Source organism: Bidens hawaiensis, unplaced genomic scaffold (genome assembly GCF_021521415.1).
Source record: "Bidens hawaiensis isolate Kalapana, Puna unplaced genomic scaffold, B.hawaiensis_p1.1 tig00007410_1, whole genome shotgun sequence".
In the NCBI taxonomy this organism is placed as follows: domain Eukaryota; kingdom Viridiplantae; phylum Streptophyta; class Magnoliopsida; order Asterales; family Asteraceae; genus Bidens; species Bidens hawaiensis.
This window is the reverse complement of record NW_027491514.1, coordinates 100,890-124,709: the sequence shown is the minus strand read 5'-3', so window position 1 is coordinate 124,709 and position 23,820 is coordinate 100,890. Positions and strand designations below refer to the sequence as shown.

General features: G+C 38.9%; 1 protein-coding gene across 1 annotated transcript; it reads right to left on the bottom strand.

The window, feature by feature from the left end:
* Positions 1–10,876: 10,876 nt before the first annotated feature.
* Positions 10,877–12,515, bottom strand: LOC143635090 (endochitinase EP3-like). The gene is made up of 2 exons (XM_077102986.1): positions 11,849–12,515; positions 10,877–11,401 (listed from the first exon to the last, which is right to left on the bottom strand). The coding sequence occupies exons 1-2, from the start codon at positions 12,243–12,245 to the stop codon at positions 10,995–10,997; spliced, it is 804 nt and encodes a 267-aa protein (XP_076959101.1). The 5' UTR covers positions 12,246–12,515; the 3' UTR covers positions 10,877–10,994.
* Positions 12,516–23,820: the final 11,305 nt, after the last annotated feature.

The window sequence follows — 23,820 nt, the reverse complement described above, 5'->3', positions numbered from 1 at the left end:
AACGTGACCGAGAAAGTGAACCTCTCTAAGCCAAAACTCACATTTAGAAAACTTTGCATACAACCTTTCTTTCCTTAACAATTCCAAAATCAACCTCAAGTGTTGCTCATGCTCGGCCTTGGTTCGAGAGTAAATTAGAATATCATCTATAAACACAATCACAAACTTGTCCAAGTATGGTTTGCACACACGGTTCATCAGATCCATGAATATAGCCGGCGCATTAGTTAGCCCGAAAGGCATCACTAAGAACTCATAATGGCCATATCTGGTTCGGAAGGCTGTCTTTGGCGCGTCTTCCTCATGGACCCTAAGTTGGTGGTATCCTGACCGTAGATCTATCTTCGAATAATAACTGGATCCCTGCAACTGGTCAAATAAGTCGTCAATCCTCGGTAAGGGGTACCGATTTTTGACTGTCAGCTTATTCAGCTCCCTGTAGTCAATACACATCCGGAACGAACCATCCTTCTTCTTAACAAACAGTACTGGAGCTCCCCAAGGTGAAAAGCTTGGGCGTATGAAACCCTTATCCAAAAGTTCCTGTAACTGATTGGATAGCTCTTGCATCTCAGATGGAGCTAATCGATAAGGCGCTCGGGCTACTGGCGCAGCTCCTGGGACCAAATCAATTCGAAACTCGATTTGTCGCGGTGGCGGCAATCCGGGCAGATCTTTAGGAAAAACTTCTGGAAATTCGCGCACTACAGGTAAGTCTTCAATTCTTCGCTCATCTCCCTTCTCTATTACATGCGCCAGGAAGGCGTAGTACCCTTTCCTTAGGCACTTGCGCGCCTTTAGGCACGAAATCAGTTTCGTCGCAACTCCCTTTCTTTCCCCTTGAATCATCAAAGTTTCTCCGTTCAACAGTGGAATCCGAACCTGCTTCTCATGACAAACAATCTCCGCGAGATTCTCGACCAACCAATCCATACCTACCACAATATCGAAACTTCCCAAATCTATTGGCAACAAGTTTATATTGAACTCATGACCTCCCATGACTAATACACATTGCTCAGTCCTTTCATTCGCGCATAACTGCCTACCATTGGCTAGTTCTATAGTATAAGGTTTGTCTAGCCTACTGGTCGCTAAGCCCAGGGAGTTTTTAAACTCATGGGATATAAAACTTAGGTCAGCGCCAGTATCAAATAAGACAGATGCATAATGACCGTTAAGCAAAAACGTACCGGTTACCACATTCGGCTCTTCTTTTGCTTCACCCGCGCCGATCACAAAAGCTCTCCCGCGAGCTTGGTTTCCTTTCTGTGGGCAATCCCGACTGAAGTGTCCAGGCTTCCCGCATGCGTAGCAGCTGTCGCTCGATCCAGCTTCTCTGATGCGACAATTCATCGCCTTGTGTCCTGGTCTGCCACATTTGGCACATTCGATTTTTGCGCATTCACCCTCGTGGTGATGCTTGCATTTGCTGCACCATGGGCGAGGCCCGCTGTATCCTTTCCTTGATGGTTCCGCGGCTTGAATCGCGTAAACCCTTGTACTTTCCTGCTTCTTGGGCGGTGGCTGCTTGAAGTCTGACCCTCGGTGGGAGTTCCATTTCCTCTTGGAGTCAGAGGTTCGCTGCTCGTTCAAGCGAGCGGTCAACATACCCGCACGAACCGTATCCCTTGTAAGGGTGATGGCTCGCGCAACCGCCTCGTCAAAGGTTGGAGGCGCTGCGGCGTTGAGCGGAACCCTAACAACAGGAGGCAACCCAAAGATATACCTCTCGACCTTCTTTTCCTCTGTGTTTGCCATATCTGGCACCAACTGACAAAGCTCGTTGAACCGGTTGTTGTAGGCGTCGATATCCGTTCCTACCATAGTGTGGTTCCAGAATTCTTGTTGCAGACTCTGAATCTCTACGCGTGAGCAGAACTTTCTCATCAACATTTCCTTCAGTTCCTCCCAGGTCTTGTGGAGAGCAACTTCTCGCCCCAAAGTTTTCGTTTGAAGCTTCCACCAAGACGAAGCTGCCTCTTGGAACATGCAGGTCGCATAAAGGACCTTCTGGTTCTCACTACATCTGCTAATGGAGAGAACTGTCTCCATCTTGTCAATCCAGTTGTAGAGCCCAATGGCTCCTTCAGTTCCCTTGAATGGCCAAGGCTTACAGGCCATGAATGTCTTGTAGGAGCATCCTTTGTCCAAGGCTCCTGATTCGGGTTCTGGGGTCTCATTCTGACGACCCTGACTAGATTCGGCCTTGCTGGCCTCATGTGTCGCAATCGCCTGCGCGATTATTTCCGCGAGTTCCTCGGGTGTCATGGTAATTCCTTTGGCTTTAGTTGGAGGCATTCTCGCTTTAAAAGAGAATGGAAATATATCAAACTTAGCGCATGTACTCAGAGCACATAATGTTCTTATCTCTAGACACTGTGACCCGTGTTCCTAAGTGTGTGTATAGTTTCTTTTGAAAATATTTTCTTTGAAAAGTATTTCATGTGATTCCCCAACGGTTATAGTCTAGGTTAAAACTTCTTTTCCTAGTTCGCTATAACCAGTGCTCTGATACCAATCTGTCACACCCGGCCCTGAGCGGCGGAAACAGCCGGGCGCGCGCGAGTGGGGATTGATAATTAAGCACGGGCCATTGCAAACATTCAAAGATTTTCATTGCGCGTGAAATGTTTAATACAATACATTACATTGTTTAAAAATTACATAAAAACATCCAAGTATAAAACTGTTGAAGATTTCCACGCCATATCCCCTTGCGCGGCGGGTACAACCACGCGCATCGAAGGGATAGAACTAAAATCTTCCAAAAAGCTAGTTTTAGATGTTCAGCGTGAGGTGCTCTAAGTGTGACTCCATGCGCTACCTAATTATCTCCTGAAAGACACGTAAAAACATTTGAATCAGTATAAACTGAGTGAGTTCACAAGTTTTAGTAACTTGTTAAATCGTATTGCATCATAATCTTGATACAAATCATTCTGAAACATAATTCTGATAGCATTATTAAACACATGCTTGGTAAAAACATAGTTCTATCAACACATTCTGATAAAATCGTTCCGCGGGTTACGCGCGAACATTTCTGGGAACTGTGCTCGTCCATGCAAAGTGGCGCTGCCACTACGAGCTAAAATAAGTAATACCGTCCCGCGGTTTACGCGCGGACGTTTCAGGAACATGTGCTCGTCCATGCAAAGTGGCGCTGCCACTACGAGCTAAAATAATGTATTATCGTCCCGCGGTTTACGCGTGGACATTTCAGAAAAACTGTGCTCGTCTATGCAAAGTGGCGCTGCCACTACGAGCTAAAATAACGTATTACCGTCCCGCGGGTTACGCGCGGACGTTGTGCCGGAAAACAAGGCGCTCGTCCATGCAAAGAGGCGCGACCCCTACGAGCGGGCTCAAACCCATAGTACTGCCCCATGACCATACTAGGCACTCGTCCATGCAAAGAGGTGCGACCCCTACGAGTGGGTGGATCAAACCAGCAGTCCCTACCCTTAGAGTTCCAATGGTAAAGTGATCACTTACTCGAGTTCTAGCGCACATACATCGAAAACCTTAGATAACCGTTCGCATTGCTCATCACGAAATATAATTTAAACACATAATCGCTTGCATAGTTTGTAAGTATACCATGATAAAACGTTATTTAAGTACGTGTCCCTCGCCCCGAAAACAGTTTAAAAACAGTGAAAACAGTGAGAATAGGGGCTGTGAGACTCACCTGAGGTTCTTGTTAAGGGATTAATCGAGATTCGGGTTTTCTTGGTGTTGGCCTCGGAATCGAAGGTCTAGAATACGATTAAATAACAAGAAATCTATATTAAGATCAAGATATAAGGGTTGGAAAGTAGATCTCAAGGTTATAATCTCGGCTTACCTAGTAACAGGAACGGAATTGAAAATCAAATAGATGCTTGGGAGATGATTCAGAGCAGATTTGCAGTTTTAAGAGAGAAGTTTGAAGTGTGTTGAGTGATAATTTTAGGTTACATATTTATAGGCAAACTCAATGGAACACAATCCCTTGATTTAGGGGATTGTAATCTTTTCATATCTAGGTGTGATGATGATAAAGTATGGAAAGTATTATTATTTATTCAAAAGTGGAGGAGTGGGTAAAAGATTCTGATTTTCGCAGGACATGCAGGTCTGTGGTTGGTGAGAGTAGGGTGGCTGATAGTTGACTGTTCATGCCACAGTGTGCTTTTGCCAGTGCACAGTAAAAAGTAGAGATTTTCTGAAACACGTTACTGTTTTCTTTTGGGCGGGAATAATCCCCTTTATTCTGAAGAATACTGTGTTTTGTGCGTGTAACCTTGCGCGTACAGCCTTATGCGTGTAGGATTCTGCGTGTAGAATGTTTCTTTGCTGCGGGTAGGTACGTAACCTTCTCGCAGTCAGGGACATTGAGTTTCATTTGTAGATTCTCCAGGTGGTCTTGGTATTTCAACATAGTGATCAGTTATGTTGAAGTCAATTCCATCCTGGAGCTTCAGACAAACTAGCTCTCAATGTTCCCGCCATGCGGGGAGGTTAGTTCCCTTCCGCACGCGCATAAACGATTTAGGGTGCACCCGCCTTAGCATCATGCGTGACGGTCAACCCATTAGACATCATAACGTTAAGGTACATGAAAACATAAAGCCAAAACATTCGCGCATGGCACATATAACATATGCCCACGCTGGTTCTTATCATGGTGCGCTCGCGCAGGGCGCACATAACAAATGCACGCGCTGACTCACATGGCGCGCTCGCGCAGGGCGCACATAACAAATGCACGCGCTGACTAACATGGCGCGCTCGCGCAGGGCGCACATAACAAATGCACGCGCTGACTAACATGGCGCGCTCGCGCAGGGCGCACATAACAAATGCACGCGCTGACTCACATGGCGCGCTCGCGCAAGGCGCATATAACATAATTACCTAATATTTAGGTTGATTTACTTGGTTTAAGGGATTGGGATTTTACCGGGTGTCACACTTGTATATGATTATTTACTCTGACTCGTACTCGTATTGTTTGTAACCGGATCCTGTATGGTTCCTAAAATTGGTGGTTACTCATTTTTGTATTCCGCTGCGTATTCTGTTATTAATGTGATTAATAATTATGAAACAAATTCAATTAAAACCGGGTTTAATTGTTAAACCGTTGACTGATCACCACTGGAACCCAACAGTGGTATCAAAGCCTTGGTTACAACATACGAGTCGAATCCGGTCTTTTCACCGAATCTACATCATAAACTTCAAGCTAGTTGAAGTTTTTGATCTAGATATGTTTTTTTAGCAATCTTGGTTTGGTCAATTTTTGTTTAGTTTATTTGACCAAAATATTGCTCAATTTTATTTTTATTGAATATGTAAATTTGGCCCGACCTTGTGTGATTGGTTGTGTGGTTTTGATTTTGGCCATATGGATGGTTCAAAGTTGTATTTATATTTCGGTTTTATTTTATGGTTTTTGGCCGCTTTGATGGTTCAAAATTGTAATAGATAGGGTTTGGTTTTTCATTATATGTATTTTGTAATATTGTAATGAAGAAGACCCGAAGAAAAACCGAGGACGACCTCACGGAGTTCTTGAAGTCAGTGGGAGTTAGCAAAGATGACGAGATGCACCAAGAGTTCATCCATGTGGTTGTTTTTGTGTTGTGACCCCTTGACCCGATTGGTCTTGCTAATAGGCTCTAGCAAGACCAATCACCTTTTGGCCATTTAAGATTTACATATTCTTGTTTGCTATTGTGGTTGCTTGCTTGATTATAATAGGTTAAAATACCACCAACCTAATATCAAATAAATTAAAATAAATTTTAATCAACCAAATAAGTTTTTGCAAAATTAAATTAAATTTGATTTTCCAAAACCCTATAACTTAATAGTTTAACTATTAACTTAAAATTGGTTAGTCATATCGCGACAAACTTAGTTTTAATAGGTTATTTAAAACTAAGTGTCATGAGAGATGAAAGGGTTCATCATGTTGTCCTGATTAATACAGTAAAACTAGACTTTTACTCTATTCGGTAAGTTCTAAAATTAATCCCAATTTTAAAATCAATAGTTTATGCCATTCTCCTATAAGCCACACTTGAGGCATATTGCGAAATTTCAAGTGTTTGGAGCTACAGCACTGCACTTGTTTTCTAGCCTATCCCTTTAAGGTGAAAGGGTTTCGTTGACACATCCGACCATTTCACACGTGTCTGTACTAGGGCAACTATTACTTTACACTTATGTTACGTGCTACAACTGTCTGAAGACTAAAGTGGGCATAGATGAGGCTAAACGTATCTACCTAGGCAACTGTTGTCTTAATAGGCCTCATAAACGAGAGTTGTGCTTTATTCACAATTGGTAATCGTTGTCAGTCTGCCTAACCACTTACTAATGTTGTGTGCTACAGCCACCATTACTAATTGGAAGCCAGATTCTCAAGTTCCTATTTTATTAATGTTAATTGGGTCATTAATAATATAATTATTACATCGAAAATACTAATTAAATTACTTTTGCTTATTTAAACAGATGTCAACTAATAAAATTCCTCATTCACCCTCAAGACTATTCTTGAGAAAGAAAAACTCAATGGCACTAATTTACTTGAATGGCACCGCAACTTGAGAATTGTTCTCAAGATGGCAAAGAAGCTCTATGTTCTCGATGGACCGGTTCCATTAGAGCCTGAAAACAATATAGCTGCTGCCAGAAAGGTTCTTGAGAAGCATAATGACGACTCTGCTGAAGTCGCTTGCATTATGCTAGCCACCATGTCTTACGAGCTTGCTAAAGGCTTGGAAGATTTTGGTGCCTATGAGATGCTTGAGCAACTCAAGGGCATGTTCCAGATACAAGCCCTTCAAGAACGCTATGACACCATGAAACAGCTTATTAGCTGCAAAATGGAACAGGGATCCCTTGTTAGTGCGCATGTCGTCAAGATGAAAGGGTACATTGACCAACTGAAGAAATTTGATTATCCCCTGTCAGATGAAATGACAGCGGACTTCATCTCTAACTCTCTCCCCAGCTCTTACGACTAGTTCGTAATAAGTTTTAACATGAATGCCTGGGTGAAGAAAGTGTCGGAGCTTCATGGTATGCTCAAAACGGCTGAGATGAAAAATCCTGCTAAAACTAATCAAGTTCTGATGATTCGATATTCTGGTGTCAAAAAGCCTAAACCCAAGATCCGGGGTTATAACGGTAAAGGCAAGAAAAAGGTTATTGTTGCTGCCAAGCATGCCACCAACAGGAATGTTGCAAAAGCACCATCGCCGCCTCCTGAAGAGCGCCAGTGCTACAAGTGCAACAAGATGGGGCATCGGATGTGTAACCGCCCCGAGTATCTAGCTGAGCTAGCAAAGAGTAAGGCCAATAGTGAAGGCTCCTCTAAAGGTATTTCCATATACGTTATTGAACTTTTCACTGTTTCTGGCAACACATGGGTATTTGATACTGGATGTGGTTACCACATCGTTAATGTTTTGCAGGAGCTTGAGAACTGGAAGAAACTGAAACAAGGCAGCATGGAACTCATCGTTGGTGACGGGAAGAGAGTCCATGTTCTTGCAACTGGCACATATCATTTTGCTTGTCCGTCTGGCCTTGTAGTTACTTTGAATAACTGTTTGTTTGCACTTGGTTTTACAAGGAACATTATTTCTGTTTCTTTACTTTTTGAACAAGGATTTAAGTACGCTTTTAATGGTATTGCTATATCTGCTTACTTGAATAATATCTTTTATTTTGAGGCTAAACCTCGAATTGGTATTTATGAGATTGATGTTCAAATTAACAATAATGTATTTAATCTTTCTAAACGTATCAGATCTGGCATCAATGATACGTTTCTATGGCATTGCCGACGTGGCCACATAATCAAGGCACGAGTTAAAAGACTTCACCAACGGGTGATGGTAATGGTAAGAATGGGCTTTAAGGGTGGTTCAAATGACCCAAGCAGGAAAAATATGACTTCACCAACTTCATGCTCAACATGGGGAAGGCATACAGGCATCCGATTGAGATTGATCCTGCAACGAGAAAACAACGGAAGATGTGGAAGTACAAGATGCCGAAAGACGGGGGATCTATCTATCATGGAGAACCTTTTGAGCCCGATACTCTTTCAGACTTTTGTCGTGGTATTTTGATGGGGAAATTGGTGAAGCAGTCGTAAACTGTAAGCAGATGTGGTACTTTCGTTTATTTGACGAGCATGAACTCATGTGTTTCAGCGAGGCAGACATCGTGAAAATGTATAAGTCTCTTTTGCACACTCTTGAAGACCCAACTCGAGCAAACACTGATCGTATAGTTGAGAAGTTCAACAAGTCTGTTTGCTATCTTTTGACAATCACTAATCGATGTCCCCGAACCTTTCAAGTACAAGATTGACTAGAGGCGGAAGCAACTACAAATATTAAAGACTAGAGGGAGATTGTAGAGCCTATTTTATATGTATAAGTCTATTTTATTTGTTAGCTTTTTTATCGTTTGTATTTTACATGCTTTAGTTTAGTATTTTGTATGTTTGGACCCAAGGTCATTTGTAAACAAAGTCCATTGGGCTATGACTAATAGAAAACATGTGGCCCATGCATGTACTATAAATAGTACAAACATGACATATTTTGCATATATTTAAACTTCACTTTCTCTCTCTAACCTTATCTTCTCACCAACTCTTTCTTTTCATATATAGTAAATAAAAAATTACTTCATGATCCAAGATCTTTATTTTTGTTGGTGATTTTCGCTAACCTACAATATAGATTGATTCAAGAACTAGTTGTTAGATCCATTTTAAAGACCTACACTTATTTTTCTACTTTTACCAACTATATACGTATATTCCTTTACAAAAATCCATTTTTCTACATAAAATTTATCTTTCTTAATATAAAACATGTTCATGCTCGTAAGAACATAAATCATAATTTTATTTTATAACCCATATATATACATACACACATCAAGCTTTTATAATTATCCTTTCTTCATAAAATCCATCTTTAACTAATAATCATTTTTTTCTAAAACATACTTGGTGTTCATATGTATAACCATAATCTCCCACTTTAATACATGTCTTACATATAAGCATGTTTAATAATAACCATTTTTCTTAAAACATACTTGGTGTTCATAAGTATAGCCATAATCTCCCACTTTAATACATGTGTTTACATATAAGCATGTGTAAGACATCCTGGTTATCATTTTTTTGTGTATCACTACAAGAAATTTGCGGTTTAGCGGCGACATTTGTCGCCGCTATAGACCCCAAAAGTCGCCACTAATGTTGTGCCGCTGATTCTAAAATCGTCGTTGTTGATGCCTACACTGGAGATTTGGCCGGAAAACATATCGCTGACGGATTTCCATGTTCTTTAAGCAAACAAACCACGATTAACTTAGAACGAGAGTTTTAACTTCATAATGAAACAAAATCACGACTAATTTCTCATTACATCGGTAAACATTATACAAATTTTCAACTAACACGAGATGTACAAGTGACCGGAGCCTAGCTAAACAAACACTATACATAATTTGTACATAAAATTACAAAAGATATAAATTAGAGTTATTGGTGGCGGTGGCCGGAGCTGAAGTTGCAGGTGCTGCCATGGTGGTTGACGGTGGTGGCCGGATCTGAAATTGCAGGTGCTGCCATGGTGCTTCACGGTGACTGTTTCTTGGTGTGTCGGAGCTTTATTTATATGTGGCTTCAGCGATGGTAGATCTTCAATGGTGGAAGATGAAAGCGGTGGTTGATATGTGGGTTCTAACGTTCATATTTCATATTCGTATGTGAGTGGCGGATACATCTTGAAGTCAGAGGGTGCCTACGCCCCCACTCATTCAAATTCAGTTAGTATAAACTGTTCCACTCCATTTATTAAACTCACTTAATGCATGGCCCCAACTCAATGTTTAAAACCCAATTTAATCACAAATATTTTATACGACCCATCATTAAGTTATGAATTATGTCTTTAGTTAATTTATTGTAATTGAAAGTTTCTGACAAAATTTAAGCGAGTTCTAGTTGCAATGATTCAAATGAACAGGTAAAATAATTTTTTGTTTCTATGATTCAAGCGAACAAGTAAAAGTGCACAACAGTTTACAGGCACGAGTGAAGTCTCGGGATCCACTCCAGTCGAGTAAGAGATTTCCTCGTAATACATTGGGCTACCCTCAATAGAGACTCTTGTCACTTTCTGTCTAAGGTATTCTGAATCAAGATTAGATAGAATTGTTGGCTCTTTCTATAGCTTTCTCTTTTAGCATCAGAGATTCAAACCTACATTTAAAATCAATTTAAATATATGTTATTATAACGAATGTGTTAAATCAATAAATTTTCAAAGGAGCATGTTGTTTTGACCTGACCCGATTTTTTGTCTCCTCCAAAATTTTCTGGATCCGTCATTGGCGATTACATTGTGTCTAGTAATCCGCTAAGTTTTTATCGGACTAGCGAACGGTTTGAGAACATTTAATCGAACATAGTTTGTTGTTAATTACTGTTCGTTCATTATGGAAATGAAGGTATTCGTGAACGGTTCATGCATGAACACAAACTAATAGACGCAAATGAATAAAATGAACACAAACAATGTTTTATTTGATTTGATTAGCCAAAAATGATCAGCATCAACCAACTCGATCCTATCAACTTTGTGCTGGTGTGTTTCTTTAACATTTATATTCATATATGTGCTAATTTTAGATACAAAATAATCGCATAATACTCATGCATATTTTATTATCTCTGCAGATTTGCGTTTGATGTTGCATTGTATTAGCAACGTTTTCGGATGCAGAAATAAGAGAGAGACGTTCGGTTACTGCAAGGATATGGTGGTCATTTTATGCTTCCTAATAAAATTTCATTTACTTTTATTAAAATGAATGGCATAACAATACATAAACATAGAAAATACAAATTTGAATGACTGAAATTTGAATAACACCGTACACAGTTCGCTTTTTAGTATCTAACACCGAAGGTTATCGCCGGTTGCAACTCCAAGCTGGTTACAATACTGAGTGTAGTACCGGACACGAGAGTCTACGGTAGATGGATTGCCACCATCACATTCCAAAGGTCCATTGATAGCTCGAATAGTAGCTCCAAACCCTTGACCAATGACCGGGCGGACATTATTCATCCAATACCACAAGGCGGTCCGAAAAGAGATGACTGGATCTGTAGCTACAATCTCAGGATTGTTGAGCCCATCGAACCCGATGCTGTTTCCCGCTGGACCATAGTTGAAATTCCATGACAATTGTATTGGACCTCTGCCATAATAACCCTTGCCCGGGGTACATGGATATTGAGTATTATTTTCATCGCAGTAATCCCCTGAAGGACCATTTATTTCTTCAATATAGCAAAAATCTGTCACACGTAATAAAAAAGTTTAAAGTTAAAGTTATGAAATATTTAATTAAATATATGTTGTTTACAGTATTTGTATATGAATTTAATGCACACGTGAAATTCATAGTAGCTACGTACTATGTTAGTACTCGAAGCTTGGCCTTTAATCAAAAGGGTTGACGTAATCGCGGAAAAATATTTAGGGATGTCCGGACTCAATACCTATAAAATTTTCGAATAAAATCGCAAAAATTTACACTACTAAGCGAAAAATGGAGTGACCAGCAGGGACAACCCGGGTCCTTCATAGCCTTCGCCCCTGCGTACTAAAGTATGTTTTTAGGTTATGTACTTATGTGGTGTCAAATTAACTAGTGCATGTCTTGTTCTATCTTTCAACCACATAAACATGACTCGTTTTTATACGTATAATTAATACAATATAAGATAGATGAATGGTCTTACGTCCAGTTTCATGAGTAACATGCGCGAAAAAGGCTGCAATCTCCCTCCTCGAATCCTCTTCCGAACCAACCCTACCGAATTGAGGATAGTTTCCAAAGGCTTCAAGAAAGGCAGCACGTGTATAGAATCCTCTCCCTTCACAATTGGCGTCTGATTGATCGACGATCCCATTGAAGAATGCATCCGTCACGATGCTACCAACATCAACATTATTAGATGGAGGAGCCGAAAAACACGGCCCACCCTGGCAGCCGGTTCCACAGTAATCTTCACCGCTGCCACAAAAACCGAACCGGCTACAACACAAGTCCGGACTACAGCCGCAGTTCTGGGCAGCAGAGTTGAGGATCCCGGCCAAAAGTACTCCGGCAACTATGAGGATTCGGAATGTTTTCATCGCGGTTTGTTTGATTTTGTTTGTTGAGTTGTGGATGTGAATTTATAGTGTTTAAAAGGTGTGAACATCTGAAAGTGGATAAGAAAAAACCAAGTGGTCTGGTCTGACTTTGTATCTAAGTTGAATTTGTCAAATTTTGTGTCTTTATGTCATAGTTTGAAAAGAAAAAGCAATTTGATGCTTATGTGAGGACTTTAACTGACTTTTCAAAGTCAAAAAAAAGAAAACTGTAAACTACTTAGATTTGAGAATTGTATTAACTGCTCTTGGGGCCCTTTTGTAACTTTTTCAACTTTTATTTCTTTAATTGTGTTATGGTGGTTTATATAAAATTAAAATCACAGATCTCACCGTCAACAAATCTATAGCCCAGGTTAATAGGTTATCTAAAAATATAAGTGGGCCGGCCTATTTAAGCCGAAAAAATGAAATTGTTGGAATATTACTAGTTTAAAGCTCGAAAGTTGCAAATTCTTATTATTTTTTAAGCAATTATGTCTTAACGATTTAACTAATAATGTGTTTTCATATTTGTAATAAGGCTGAATTTCAAAGGAACTTATTCTAGAGACTTGTCTTACTTGGCATACAAAGATTGTTGATTTGATGCTGCTGCAAGTTGATTTGGATGCTAACGTAAGTTGTTTTTGTTTTCTTTGAACATATTTTGTGCAATTTTGTAGGACTTGAGCTGGACATGTTTTGTTTTGTTTTATGTTGAACTTTTAATGTATATACCTTTTTTTTTCTCTATTTATTTAACTTGAGAGGTGTTAATTGATATTCCTTGTTTCGAAAATTACTAGCACACAGTAGGTTTCATAAATAGTGTGTATTAGCTAGTTTATTCTCTTTGGATTTTGAGTATTCTAACTTTTAGAGACTAATTTTCAGCCTCTTATTATTCGCTTATAATGGTTGAAATGACGACATAAGAGAGATTGAAAACCATTATTTAATCTCAGTCCTCTATATCGTTTGTCTCCTGAATTGTTTAGATTACAATATATTCTCTCTTAAAATGGTTTAACATATACAGGTTATTGGAGACTATATATGAGTCCCAAGGTCTTCCGTCTGCTAAACAGATCATAGACTAAACATCAGTAACAAATAAGGTTGGAGACTGAAAATTAGTCGTTGAACGTTTCGAATACTAAAAGGCATTCAAGACTAAATGGCAGTCGGTAATTACTAATCTTTTGAAAGTTATAAGTGTTGGATATATAGACCGGTCCGCTTAAGTCAACGCGGCCGACCGGGATATGACCCGTAAGAGTTACACCGTGGGTAACGGACATAGACCGCTTACACGATTTAACCGGTAACGACTAATAAACGAGATGTGGACATTTATTGAGATTGTGCTTGATATGGGCTTGGTGGCCCGACATGATTAACTAGTTATTTAAACTAGTTAATATGTTATTGGGTGGATTGATTAAGAGATTAAAAAACCCTAGCCACCACCTCTACCCTCTCTCTCTCTCTCTCTCTCTCTCTCTCTCTCTCTCTCTCTCTCTCTCTCTCGGTTCACTGCTGCCACCGGCCAGCCACTACCGACAGCCACACCACGCCGCAGCCATCCGCAACCGCAGCCCAGCCCAGCTGCACGCCGCCGCCCGCTGCTTGCGTCACCCTCGTTGTCGGTCCATTCGTGCACCGCCACCGTCAGTTATTAATCTCGTTTGGTCACCTAGCGTCGTCAGTTAGCCCTCGGTGTCTCAACCGGTTATTCATTAACCGAGGTAAAATTAAATAATGTCTTGTATATTATTATTTACTCTGACTCGTACTCGTATGGTTTGTAACCGGATCCTGTATGGTTCCTAAAATTGGTGGTTACTCATTTTTGTATTCCGCTGCGTATTCTGTTATTAATGTGATTAATAATTATGAAACAAATTCAATTAAAACCGGGTTTAATTGTTAAACCGTTAACTGATCACCACTGGAACCCAACAGTGGTATCAAAGCCTTGGTTACAACATACGAGTCGAATCCGGTCTTTTCACCGAATCTACATCATAAACTTCAAGCTAGTTGAAGTTTTTGATCTAGATATGTTTTTTTAGCAATCTTGGTTTGGTCAATTTTTGTTTAGTTTATTTGACCAAAATATTGCTCAATTTTATTTTTATTGAATATGTAAATTTGGCCCGACCTTGTGTGATTGGTTGTGTGGTTTTGATTTTGGCCATATGGATGGTTCAAAGTTGTATTTATATTTCGGTTTTATTTTATGGTTTTTGGCCGCTTTGATGGTTCAAAATTGTAATAGATAGGGTTTGGTTTTTCATTATATGTATTTTGTAATATTGTAATGAAGAAGACCCGAAGAAAAACCGAGGACGACCTCACGGAGTTCTTGAAGTCAGTGGGAGTTAGCAAAGATGACGGGATGCACCAAGAGTCCATCCATGTGGTTGTTTTTGTGTTGTGACCCCTTGACCCGATTGGTCTTGCTAATAGGCTCTAGCAAGACCAATCACCTTTTGGCCATTTAAGATTTACATATTCTTGTTTGCTATTGTGGTTGCTTGCTTGATTATAATAGGTTATAATACCACCAACCTAATATCAAATAAATTAAAATAAATTTTAATCAACCAAATAAGTTTTTGCAAAATTAAATTAAATTTGATTTTCCAAAACCCTATAACTTAATAGTTTAACTATTAACTTAAAATTGGTTAGTCATATCGCGACAAACTTAGTTTTAATAGGTTATTTAAAACTAAGTGTCATGAGAGATGAAAGGGTTCATCATGTTGTCCTGATTAATACAGTAAAACTAGACTTTTACTCTATTCGGTAAGTTCTAAAATTAATCCCAATTTTAAAATCAATAGTTTATGCCATTCTCCTATAAGCCACACTTGAGGCATACTGCGAAATTTCAAGTGTTTGGAGCTACAGCACTGCACTTGTTTTCTAGCCTATTCCTTTAAGGTGAAAGGGTTTCGTTGACACATCCGACCATTTCACACGTGTCTGTACTAGGGCAACTATTATTTTACACTTATGTTACGTGCTACAACTGTCTGAAGACTAAAGTGGGCATAGACAAGGCTAAACGTATCTACCTAGGCAACTGTTGTCTTAATAGGCCTCATAAACGAGAGTTGTGCTTTATTCACAATTGGTAATCGTTGTTAGTCTGCCTAACCACTTACTAATGTTGTGTGCTACAGCCACCATTACTAATTGGAAGCCAGATTCTCAAGTTCCTATTTTATTAATGTTAATTGGGTCATTAATAATATAATTATTACATCGAAAATACTAATTAAATTACTTTTGCTTATTTAAACAGATGTCAACTAATAAAATTCCTCATTCACCCTCAAGACTATTCTTGAGAAAGAAAAACTCAATGGCACTAATTTTCTTGAATGGCACCGCAACTTGAGAATTGTTCTCAAGATGGCAAAGAAGCTCTATGTTCTCGATGGACCGGTTCCATTAGAGCCTGAAAACAATACAGCTGCTGCTAGAAAGGTTCTTGAGAAGCATAATGACGACTCTGCTGAAGTCGCTTGCATTATGCTAGCCACCATGTCTTACGAGCTTGCTAAAGGCTTGGAAGATTTTGGTGCCTATGAGATGCTTGAGCAACTCAAGGGCATGTTCCAGATACAAGCCCTTCAAGAACGCTATGACACCATGAAACAGCTTATTAGCTGCAAAATGGAACAAGGATCCCTTGTTAGTGCGCATGTCGTCAAGATGAAAGGGTACATTGACCAACTGAAGAAATTTGATTATCCCCTGTCAGATGAAATGACAGCGGACTTCATCTCTAACTCTCTCCCCAGCTCTTACGACTAGTTCGTAATAAGTTTTAACATGAATGCCTGGGTGAAGAAAGTGCCGGAGCTTCATGGTATGCTCAAAACGGCTGAGATGAAAAATCTTGCTAAAACTAATCAAGTTCTGATGATTCGATCTTCTGGTGTCAAAAAGCCTAAACCCAAGATCCGGGGTTATAACGGTAAAGGCAAGAAAAAGGTTATTGTTGCTGCCAAGCATGCCACCAACAGGAATGTTGCAAAGGCACCATCGTCGCCTCCTGAAGAGCACCAGTGCTACAAGTGCAACAAGATGGGGCATCGGATGTGTAACCGCCCCGAGTATCTAGCTGAGCTAGCAAAGAGTAAGGCCAATAGTGAAGGCTCCTCTAAAGGTATTTCCATATACGTTATTGAACTTTTCACTGTTTCTGGCAACACATGGGTATTTGATACTGGATGTGGTTACCACATCGTTAATGTTTTGCAGGAGCTTGAGAACTGGAAGAAACTGAAACAAGGCAGCATGGAACTCATCGTTGGTGACGGGAAGAGAGTCCATGTTCTTGCAACTGGCACATATCATTTTGCTTGTCCGTCTGGCCTTGTAGTTACTTTGAATAACTGTTTGTTTGCACTTGGTTTTACAAGGAACATTATTTCTGTTTCTTTACTTTTTGAACAAGGATTTAAGTACGCTTTTAATGGTATTGCTATATCTGCTTACTTGAATAATATCTTTTATTTTGAGGCTAAACCTCGAATTGGTATTTATGAGATTGATGTTCAAATTAACAATAATGTATTTAATCTTTCTAAACGTATCAGATCTGGCATCAATGATACGTTTCTATGGCATTGCCGACGTGGCCACATAATCAAGGCACGAGTTAAAAGACTCCAATCCGAAGGGATTCTTGAATCCACAGGACTAGACTCTTTTGACGACTGTGAGTCTTGTTTAGCTGGCAAACTCGCCAAGGAATCATTCACTCATAAAAGTGAACGGGCAAGGGATCTGTTAGGACTAATACATACTGATGTATGCGACCCTTTCAGAACTATGTCCAGAAACCATGAAAGATACTTCGTTTCTTTTATTGACGATTATACTCGATATGCTTACGTGTATCTTATGAAACACAAGCATGAAACTTTTGAAAAGTTCAAAGAATTTCAAAACGAAGTGGAAAACCAACTTGGAAAAACTATTAAAATTCTTCGATTAGATCGAGGAGGAGAGTATCTCAGCTAAAAGCGCGTGGAATTGTTTCACAGCTCATTCCACCCGACACACCCCAACATAATGGCATGAGCGAGAGGAGAAATCGAACTTTTCTAAACATGGTTCGATCGATGATGTGTAGAACTAACTTGCCTTACTCCTTTTGGAGCTTTTCCCTTATGACCACCACCCGCATTGTTAATCTGGCTCAAACTAAAAAGGTAAACAAAACCCCATATGAGATATGGCATGGGCGTAAACCCAATTTGTCTTTCCTTAGAGTATGGGGATGCGATGCATATGTCACTAGTGATTCCAATGACAAACTCGATCCCCGTGACGTAAAAGTTGTTTTCGTCGGATACTACAACCAAAGCGGATATTATTTCTTCCACCCTGATACAAATTTGATTTCTATCAAAGGAAGGGCCACTTCCTCGAGAAAGAAATTCTCGATCGAGGAACTGGGAATGATATTGTCGATCTTGAAGAAATTAGAGAACCACAAACAACCGCTGAGGAAGTTGGAGTGTCTGATCAACAAGGTGTTGTTGCTGATACATCAGACATAAACACGAGCATTCACAGAAGTAGTAGGACTCCCATACCAAATCCTAGATACATATGGCATCTGGATGGTCCTGAAGTCCTATTAGTAGCCGAGTCAAATGACGAACCTGCTAACTACACATCTGCTATCTTAGATCCGGAATCTGAGAAATGACAAGAAGCCATGAACGCCGAGATGCAATCTATGTATGACAATCAAGTCTGGAACTTGGTTGACCTACCCCCGATGGTCGGGCAGTAGGGAGCAAGTGGATATTCAAAAGAAAAACCAACATGCATGGAAATGTATAGACCTATAAAGCACGGCTAGTAGCGAAAGGTTTTACTTAAACTCAAGGAGTTGACTATGATGAAACCTTCTCGCCCGTTGCTATTACTAAGTCAATAAGGATAATACTTGCCATAGCTGCGTATTATGACTACGCGATATGGCAAATGGATGTCAAAACCGCATTTCTTAATGGACACCTTTCAGAATATGTCTATATGGTTCAGCCTGAAGGTTTTGTCAATCCCAAATATCCTAATAGAGTGTGCAAACTGAATAAGCAGTGGCGGCCCAAGGTTTTAGGAGGCCTCAAGCTAACTATCAAGTTAGAGGCTTTTTCAAAAAAAAATTTATGTATAAATTCTCCTCCTTTAGCTTGGTAAAAGAATGACAACTATAAACTAACACGTTTATAGTTGTTAGCGTTACTTTTCTTTAAAGGTATGCGTGGTGTTTTTTAAAAAAAAGTCGGATTCCAAGGCCTTGGAATCGGCGATTCCAAGGTCTTCGGACATCAACCTTGCCGCCTTTTTCCCAACTCGGACACTATTACTCGCCAAGGTCCAACTCGGTCAAAAGTTGGAGTACTTGGGATTACTCGGCCTCCAAGGTCAACTCGGCTACAATTTTTTAATTTTTTTTTTCAATTTTTTTTAATTTTTTAATTTATTTTTAATAAAAAATAAAAAATAACAACAAAACATGAATTTTTTGAATTACTTTTTTTTTCATATAAATTATGCTTATTTTGACGTGAATTTTGCTTATCTTAACATATATATGATATCTAATAATTAATTTATGTTATATTTATCATGTCCGAGTACTCCCCGAGTACTCCGAGTACTCCCTACAAGGGGGTCGGTCGCATAGAGACCGCCAAGCGAGTTAACATTTTTTTTATAAAACTAGGGCTTTTTTTGAGACTTTTGATCACATGTGGGGGAGATGGTGTTTAGTTTTCATTATAATCACAAGAGGGGTTATCGACATTAGTAGTGGTGATTAAGTGGGTGAGGTAGGCTAGACGGTGGCAATTCCTCTTGGGGCTATTACCGGCTACTAATGTCGATAACCCCTATTGAAATTAGAAAAGAAAACTCAACACCCCCCCCCCCCCCCCACACATAATCAAAAGTCTCAAAAAAGCTATAGTTCTAACAAATACATATCTTGTGTGTGTGAACAATGTTTACACATTTTTATTGCTTTCAAATTGGCATTAAGTTGTTAGTAATAATATTTAAGTATTCAACTAATGGTTCTAATGTGTAATGTTTAACTAAGTTTCTAAGAAACAAATACAAGCTCAAAGATTATAAATTGGGTAGTAATTACTAACTATGGCAAATTTTGGTGTTAAAATTGACAAATATCATATTAAATAGGGATAGAAGTAATTACCAACCTCAAAAGTCAATGTATTTAAATTTAGTTATTGAATTCAGTTCAAAAATGTTCGCTCCTGCCCTTTCAAAATTGCCCGGCTGATTTCAAAAACCACATATATTAATTTATTTATTTTTTTTTGAAAAATTGGAGGCCTTTATATTTATAGGGCCTCAAGCCCTTGCTTGGCCCAACAATGCAAACGGGCCGGCCCTGTGAATAAGTCCATTTATGGACTCAAACAAGCGTCTCGCAGCTGGAATCTACATTTTTGATGAGAAAATCAAAGAGTTTGGTTTTATCAAAAATGAAGATGAGCCTTGTGTTTACAGAAAGGCTAGTGGGAGCACTATATCATTCCCTTGATGGTCGGGCAGTAGGGAGCAAGTGGATTTTCAAAAGAAAACCAACATGCATGGAAATGTACAGACCTATTAAGCACGGCTAGTAGCGAAAGGTTTTACTTCAACTCAAGGAGTTGACTATGATGAAACTTTCTCGCTCGTTTCTATTACTAAGTCAATAAGTATAATACTTGGCAAAGCCGCGTATTATGACTACGCGATATGGCAAATGGATGTCAAAACAGCTTTTCTTAATTGGCACCTTTCAGAATATGTCTATATGGTTCAGCCTTAAGGTTTTGTCAATCCCAAATATCCTAATAGGGTGTGCAAACTGAATAAGCAGTGGCGGCCCAAGGTTTTAGGAGACCTCAAGCTAACTATCAAGTTAGAGGCTTTTTCAAAAATGTATTTAATTTATAAAATCTCCTCATTTAGCTTGGTAAAAGAATGACAACTATAAACTAACACGTTTATAGTTGTTAGCGTTACTTTTCTTTAAAGGTATGCGTGGTGTTTTTTAAAAAAAGTCGGATTCCAAGGCGATTCCAAGGTCCTCGAACATCAACCTTGCCGCCTTTTCACAACTCGGACACTATTACTCGCCAAGGTCCAACTCGGTCAAAAGTTGGAGTACTTGGGATTACTCGGCCTCCAAGGTCAACTCGGCTACAATTTTTAAATTTTTTATTTATTTTTAATAAAAAATAAAAAATAACAATAAAACATGAATTTTTTGAATTACTTTTTTTTTCATATAAATTATGCTTATTTTGACGTGAATTTTGCTTATCTTAACATATATATGATATCTAATAATTAATTTATGTTATATTTATCGTGTCCGAGTACTCCCCGAGTACTCCGAGTACTCCCTACAAGGGGGTCGGTCGCATAGAGACCGCCAAGCGAGTTAACATTTTTTTTTATAAAACTAGGGCTTTTTTTGAGACTTTTGATCACATGTGGGGGAGGGGGTGTTTAGTTTTCCTTATAATCACAAGAGGGGTTATCGACATTAGTAGTGGTGATTAATTGGGTGAGGTTGGCTAGACGGTGGCAATTCCTCTTGGGGCTATTACCGGCTACTAATGTCGATAACCCCTATTGAGATTAGAAAAGAAAACTCAACACCCCCCCCCCCCCACACACACATGATCAAAAGTCTCAAAAAAGCTATAGTTCTAACAAATACATATCTTGTGTGTGTGAACAATGTTTACACATTTTTATTGCTTTCAAATTGGCATTAAGTTGTTAGTAATAATATTTAAGTATTCAACTAATGGTTCTAATGTGTAATGTTTAACTAAGTTTCTAAGAAACAAATACAAGCTCAAAGATTATAAATTGGGTAGTAATTACTAACTATGGCAAATTTTGGTGTTAAAATTGACAAATAACATATTAAATAGGGATAGAAGTAATTACCAACCTCAAAAGTCAATTTATTTAAATTTAGTTATTGAATTCAGTTCAAAAATGTTCGCCCCTGCCCTTTCAAAATTGCCCGGCTGATTTCAAAAACCACATATATTAATTTATTTATTTTTTTTTGAAAAATTGGAGGCCTTTATATTTATAGGGCCTCAAGCCCTTGCTTGGCCCAACAATGCAATTGGGCCGGCCCTGTGAATAAGTCCATTTATGGACTCAAACAAGCGTCTCGCAGCTGGAATCTACATTTTTGATGAGAAAATCAAAGAGTTTGGTTTTATCAAAAATGAAGATGAGCCTTGTGTTTACAGAAAGGCTAGTGGGAGCACTATATCATTCCCCTGATGGTCGGGCAGTAGGGAGCAAGTGGATTTTCAAAAGAAAACCAACATGCATGGAAATGTACAGACCTATTAAGCACGGCTAGTAGCGAAAGGTTTTACTTAAACTCAAGGAGTTGACTATGATGAAACTTTCTCGCCCGTTTTTATTACTAAGTCAATAAGGATAATACTTGGCAAAGCCGCGTATTATGACTACGCGATATGGCAAATGGATGTCAAAACAGCTTTTCTTAATTGGCACCTTTCAGAATATGTCTATATGGTTCAGCCTGAAGGTTTTGTCAATCCCAAATATCCTAATAGGGTGTGCAAACTGAATAAGCAGTGGCGGCCCAAGGTTTTAGGAGGCCTCAAGCTAACTATCAAGTTAGAGGCTTTTTCAAAAATGTATTTAATGTATAAAATCTCCTCATTTAGCTTGGTAAAAGAATGACAACTATAAACTAACACGTTTATAGTTGTTAGCGTTACTTTTCTTTAAAGGTATGCGTGGTGTTTTTTAAAAAAAGTCGGATTCCAAGGCGATTCCAAGGTCCTCGAACATCAACCTTGCCGCCTTTTCCCAACTCGGACACTATTACTCGCCAAGGTCCAACTCGGTCAAAAGTCGGAGTACCTGGGATTACTCGGCCTCCAAGGTCAACTCGGCTACAATTTTAAAATTTTTTATTTATTTTTAATAAAAAATAAAAAATAACAACAAAACATGAATTTTTTGAATTACTTTCTTTTTCATATAAATTATGCTTATTTTGACGTGAATTTTGCTTATCTTAACATATATATGATATCTAATAATTAATTTATGTTATATTTATCGTGTCCGAGTACTCCCCGAGTACTCCGAGTACTCCCTACAAGGGGGTCGGTCGCATAGAGACCGCCAAGCGAGTTAACATTTTTTTTATAAAACTAGGGCTTTTTTTGAGACTTTTGATCACATGTGGGGGAGGGGGTGTTTAGTTTTCATTATAATCACAAGAGGGGTTATCGACATTAGTAGTGGTGATTAAGTGGGTGAGGTTGGCTAGACGGTGGCAATTCCTCTTGGGGCTATTACCGGCTACTAATGTCGATAACCCCTATTGAGATTAGAAATGAAAACTCAACACCCCCCCCCCCCACACACACATGATCAAAAGTCTCAAAAAAGCTATAGTTCTAACAAATACATATCTTGTGTGTGTGAACAATGTTTACACATTTTTATTGCTTTCAAATTGGCATTAAGTTGTTAGTAATAATATTTAAGTATTCAACTAATGGTTCTAATGTGTAATGTTTAACTAAGTTTCTAAGAAACAAATACAAGCTCAAAGATTATAAATTGGGTAGTAATTACTAACTATGGCAAATTTTGGTGTTAAAATTGACAAATAACATATTAAATAGGGATAGAAGTAATTACCAACCTAAAAAGTCAATTTATTTAAATTTAGTTATTGAATTCAGTTCAAAAATGTTCGCCCCTGCCCTTTCAAAATTGCCCGGCTGATTTCAAAAACCACATATATTAATTTATTTATTTTTTTTTGAAAAATTGGAGGCCTTTATATTTATAGGGCCTCAAGCCCTTGCTTGGCCCAACAATGCACTTGGGCCGGCCCTGTGAATAAGTCCATTTATGGACTCAAGCAAGCGTCTCGCAGCTGGAATCTACATTTTTGATGAGAAAATCAAAGAGTTTGGTTTTATCAAAAATGAAGATGAGCCTTGTGTTTACAGATAGGCTAATGGGAGCACTATATCATTCCCCTGATGGTCGGGCAGTAGGGAGCAAGTGGATTTTCAAAAGAAAACCAACATGCATGGAAATGTACAGACCTATAAATCACGGCTAGTAGCAAAAGGTTTTACTTAAACTCAAGGAGTTGACTATGATGAAACTTTCTCGCCCGTTTCTATTACTAAGTCAATAAGGATAATACTTGCCAAAGCCGCGTATTATGACTACGCGATATGGCAAATGGATGTCAAAACAACTTTTCTTAATTGGCACATTTCAGAATAAGTCTATATGGTTCAGCCTGAAGGTTTTGTCAATCTCAAATATCCTAATAGGGTGTGCAAACTGAATAAGCAGTGGCGGCCCAAGGTTTTAGGAGGCCTCAAGCTAACTATCAAGTTAGAGGCTTTTTCAAAAATGTATTTAATGTATAAAATCTCCTCATTTAGCTTGGTAAAAGAATGACAACTATAAACTAACA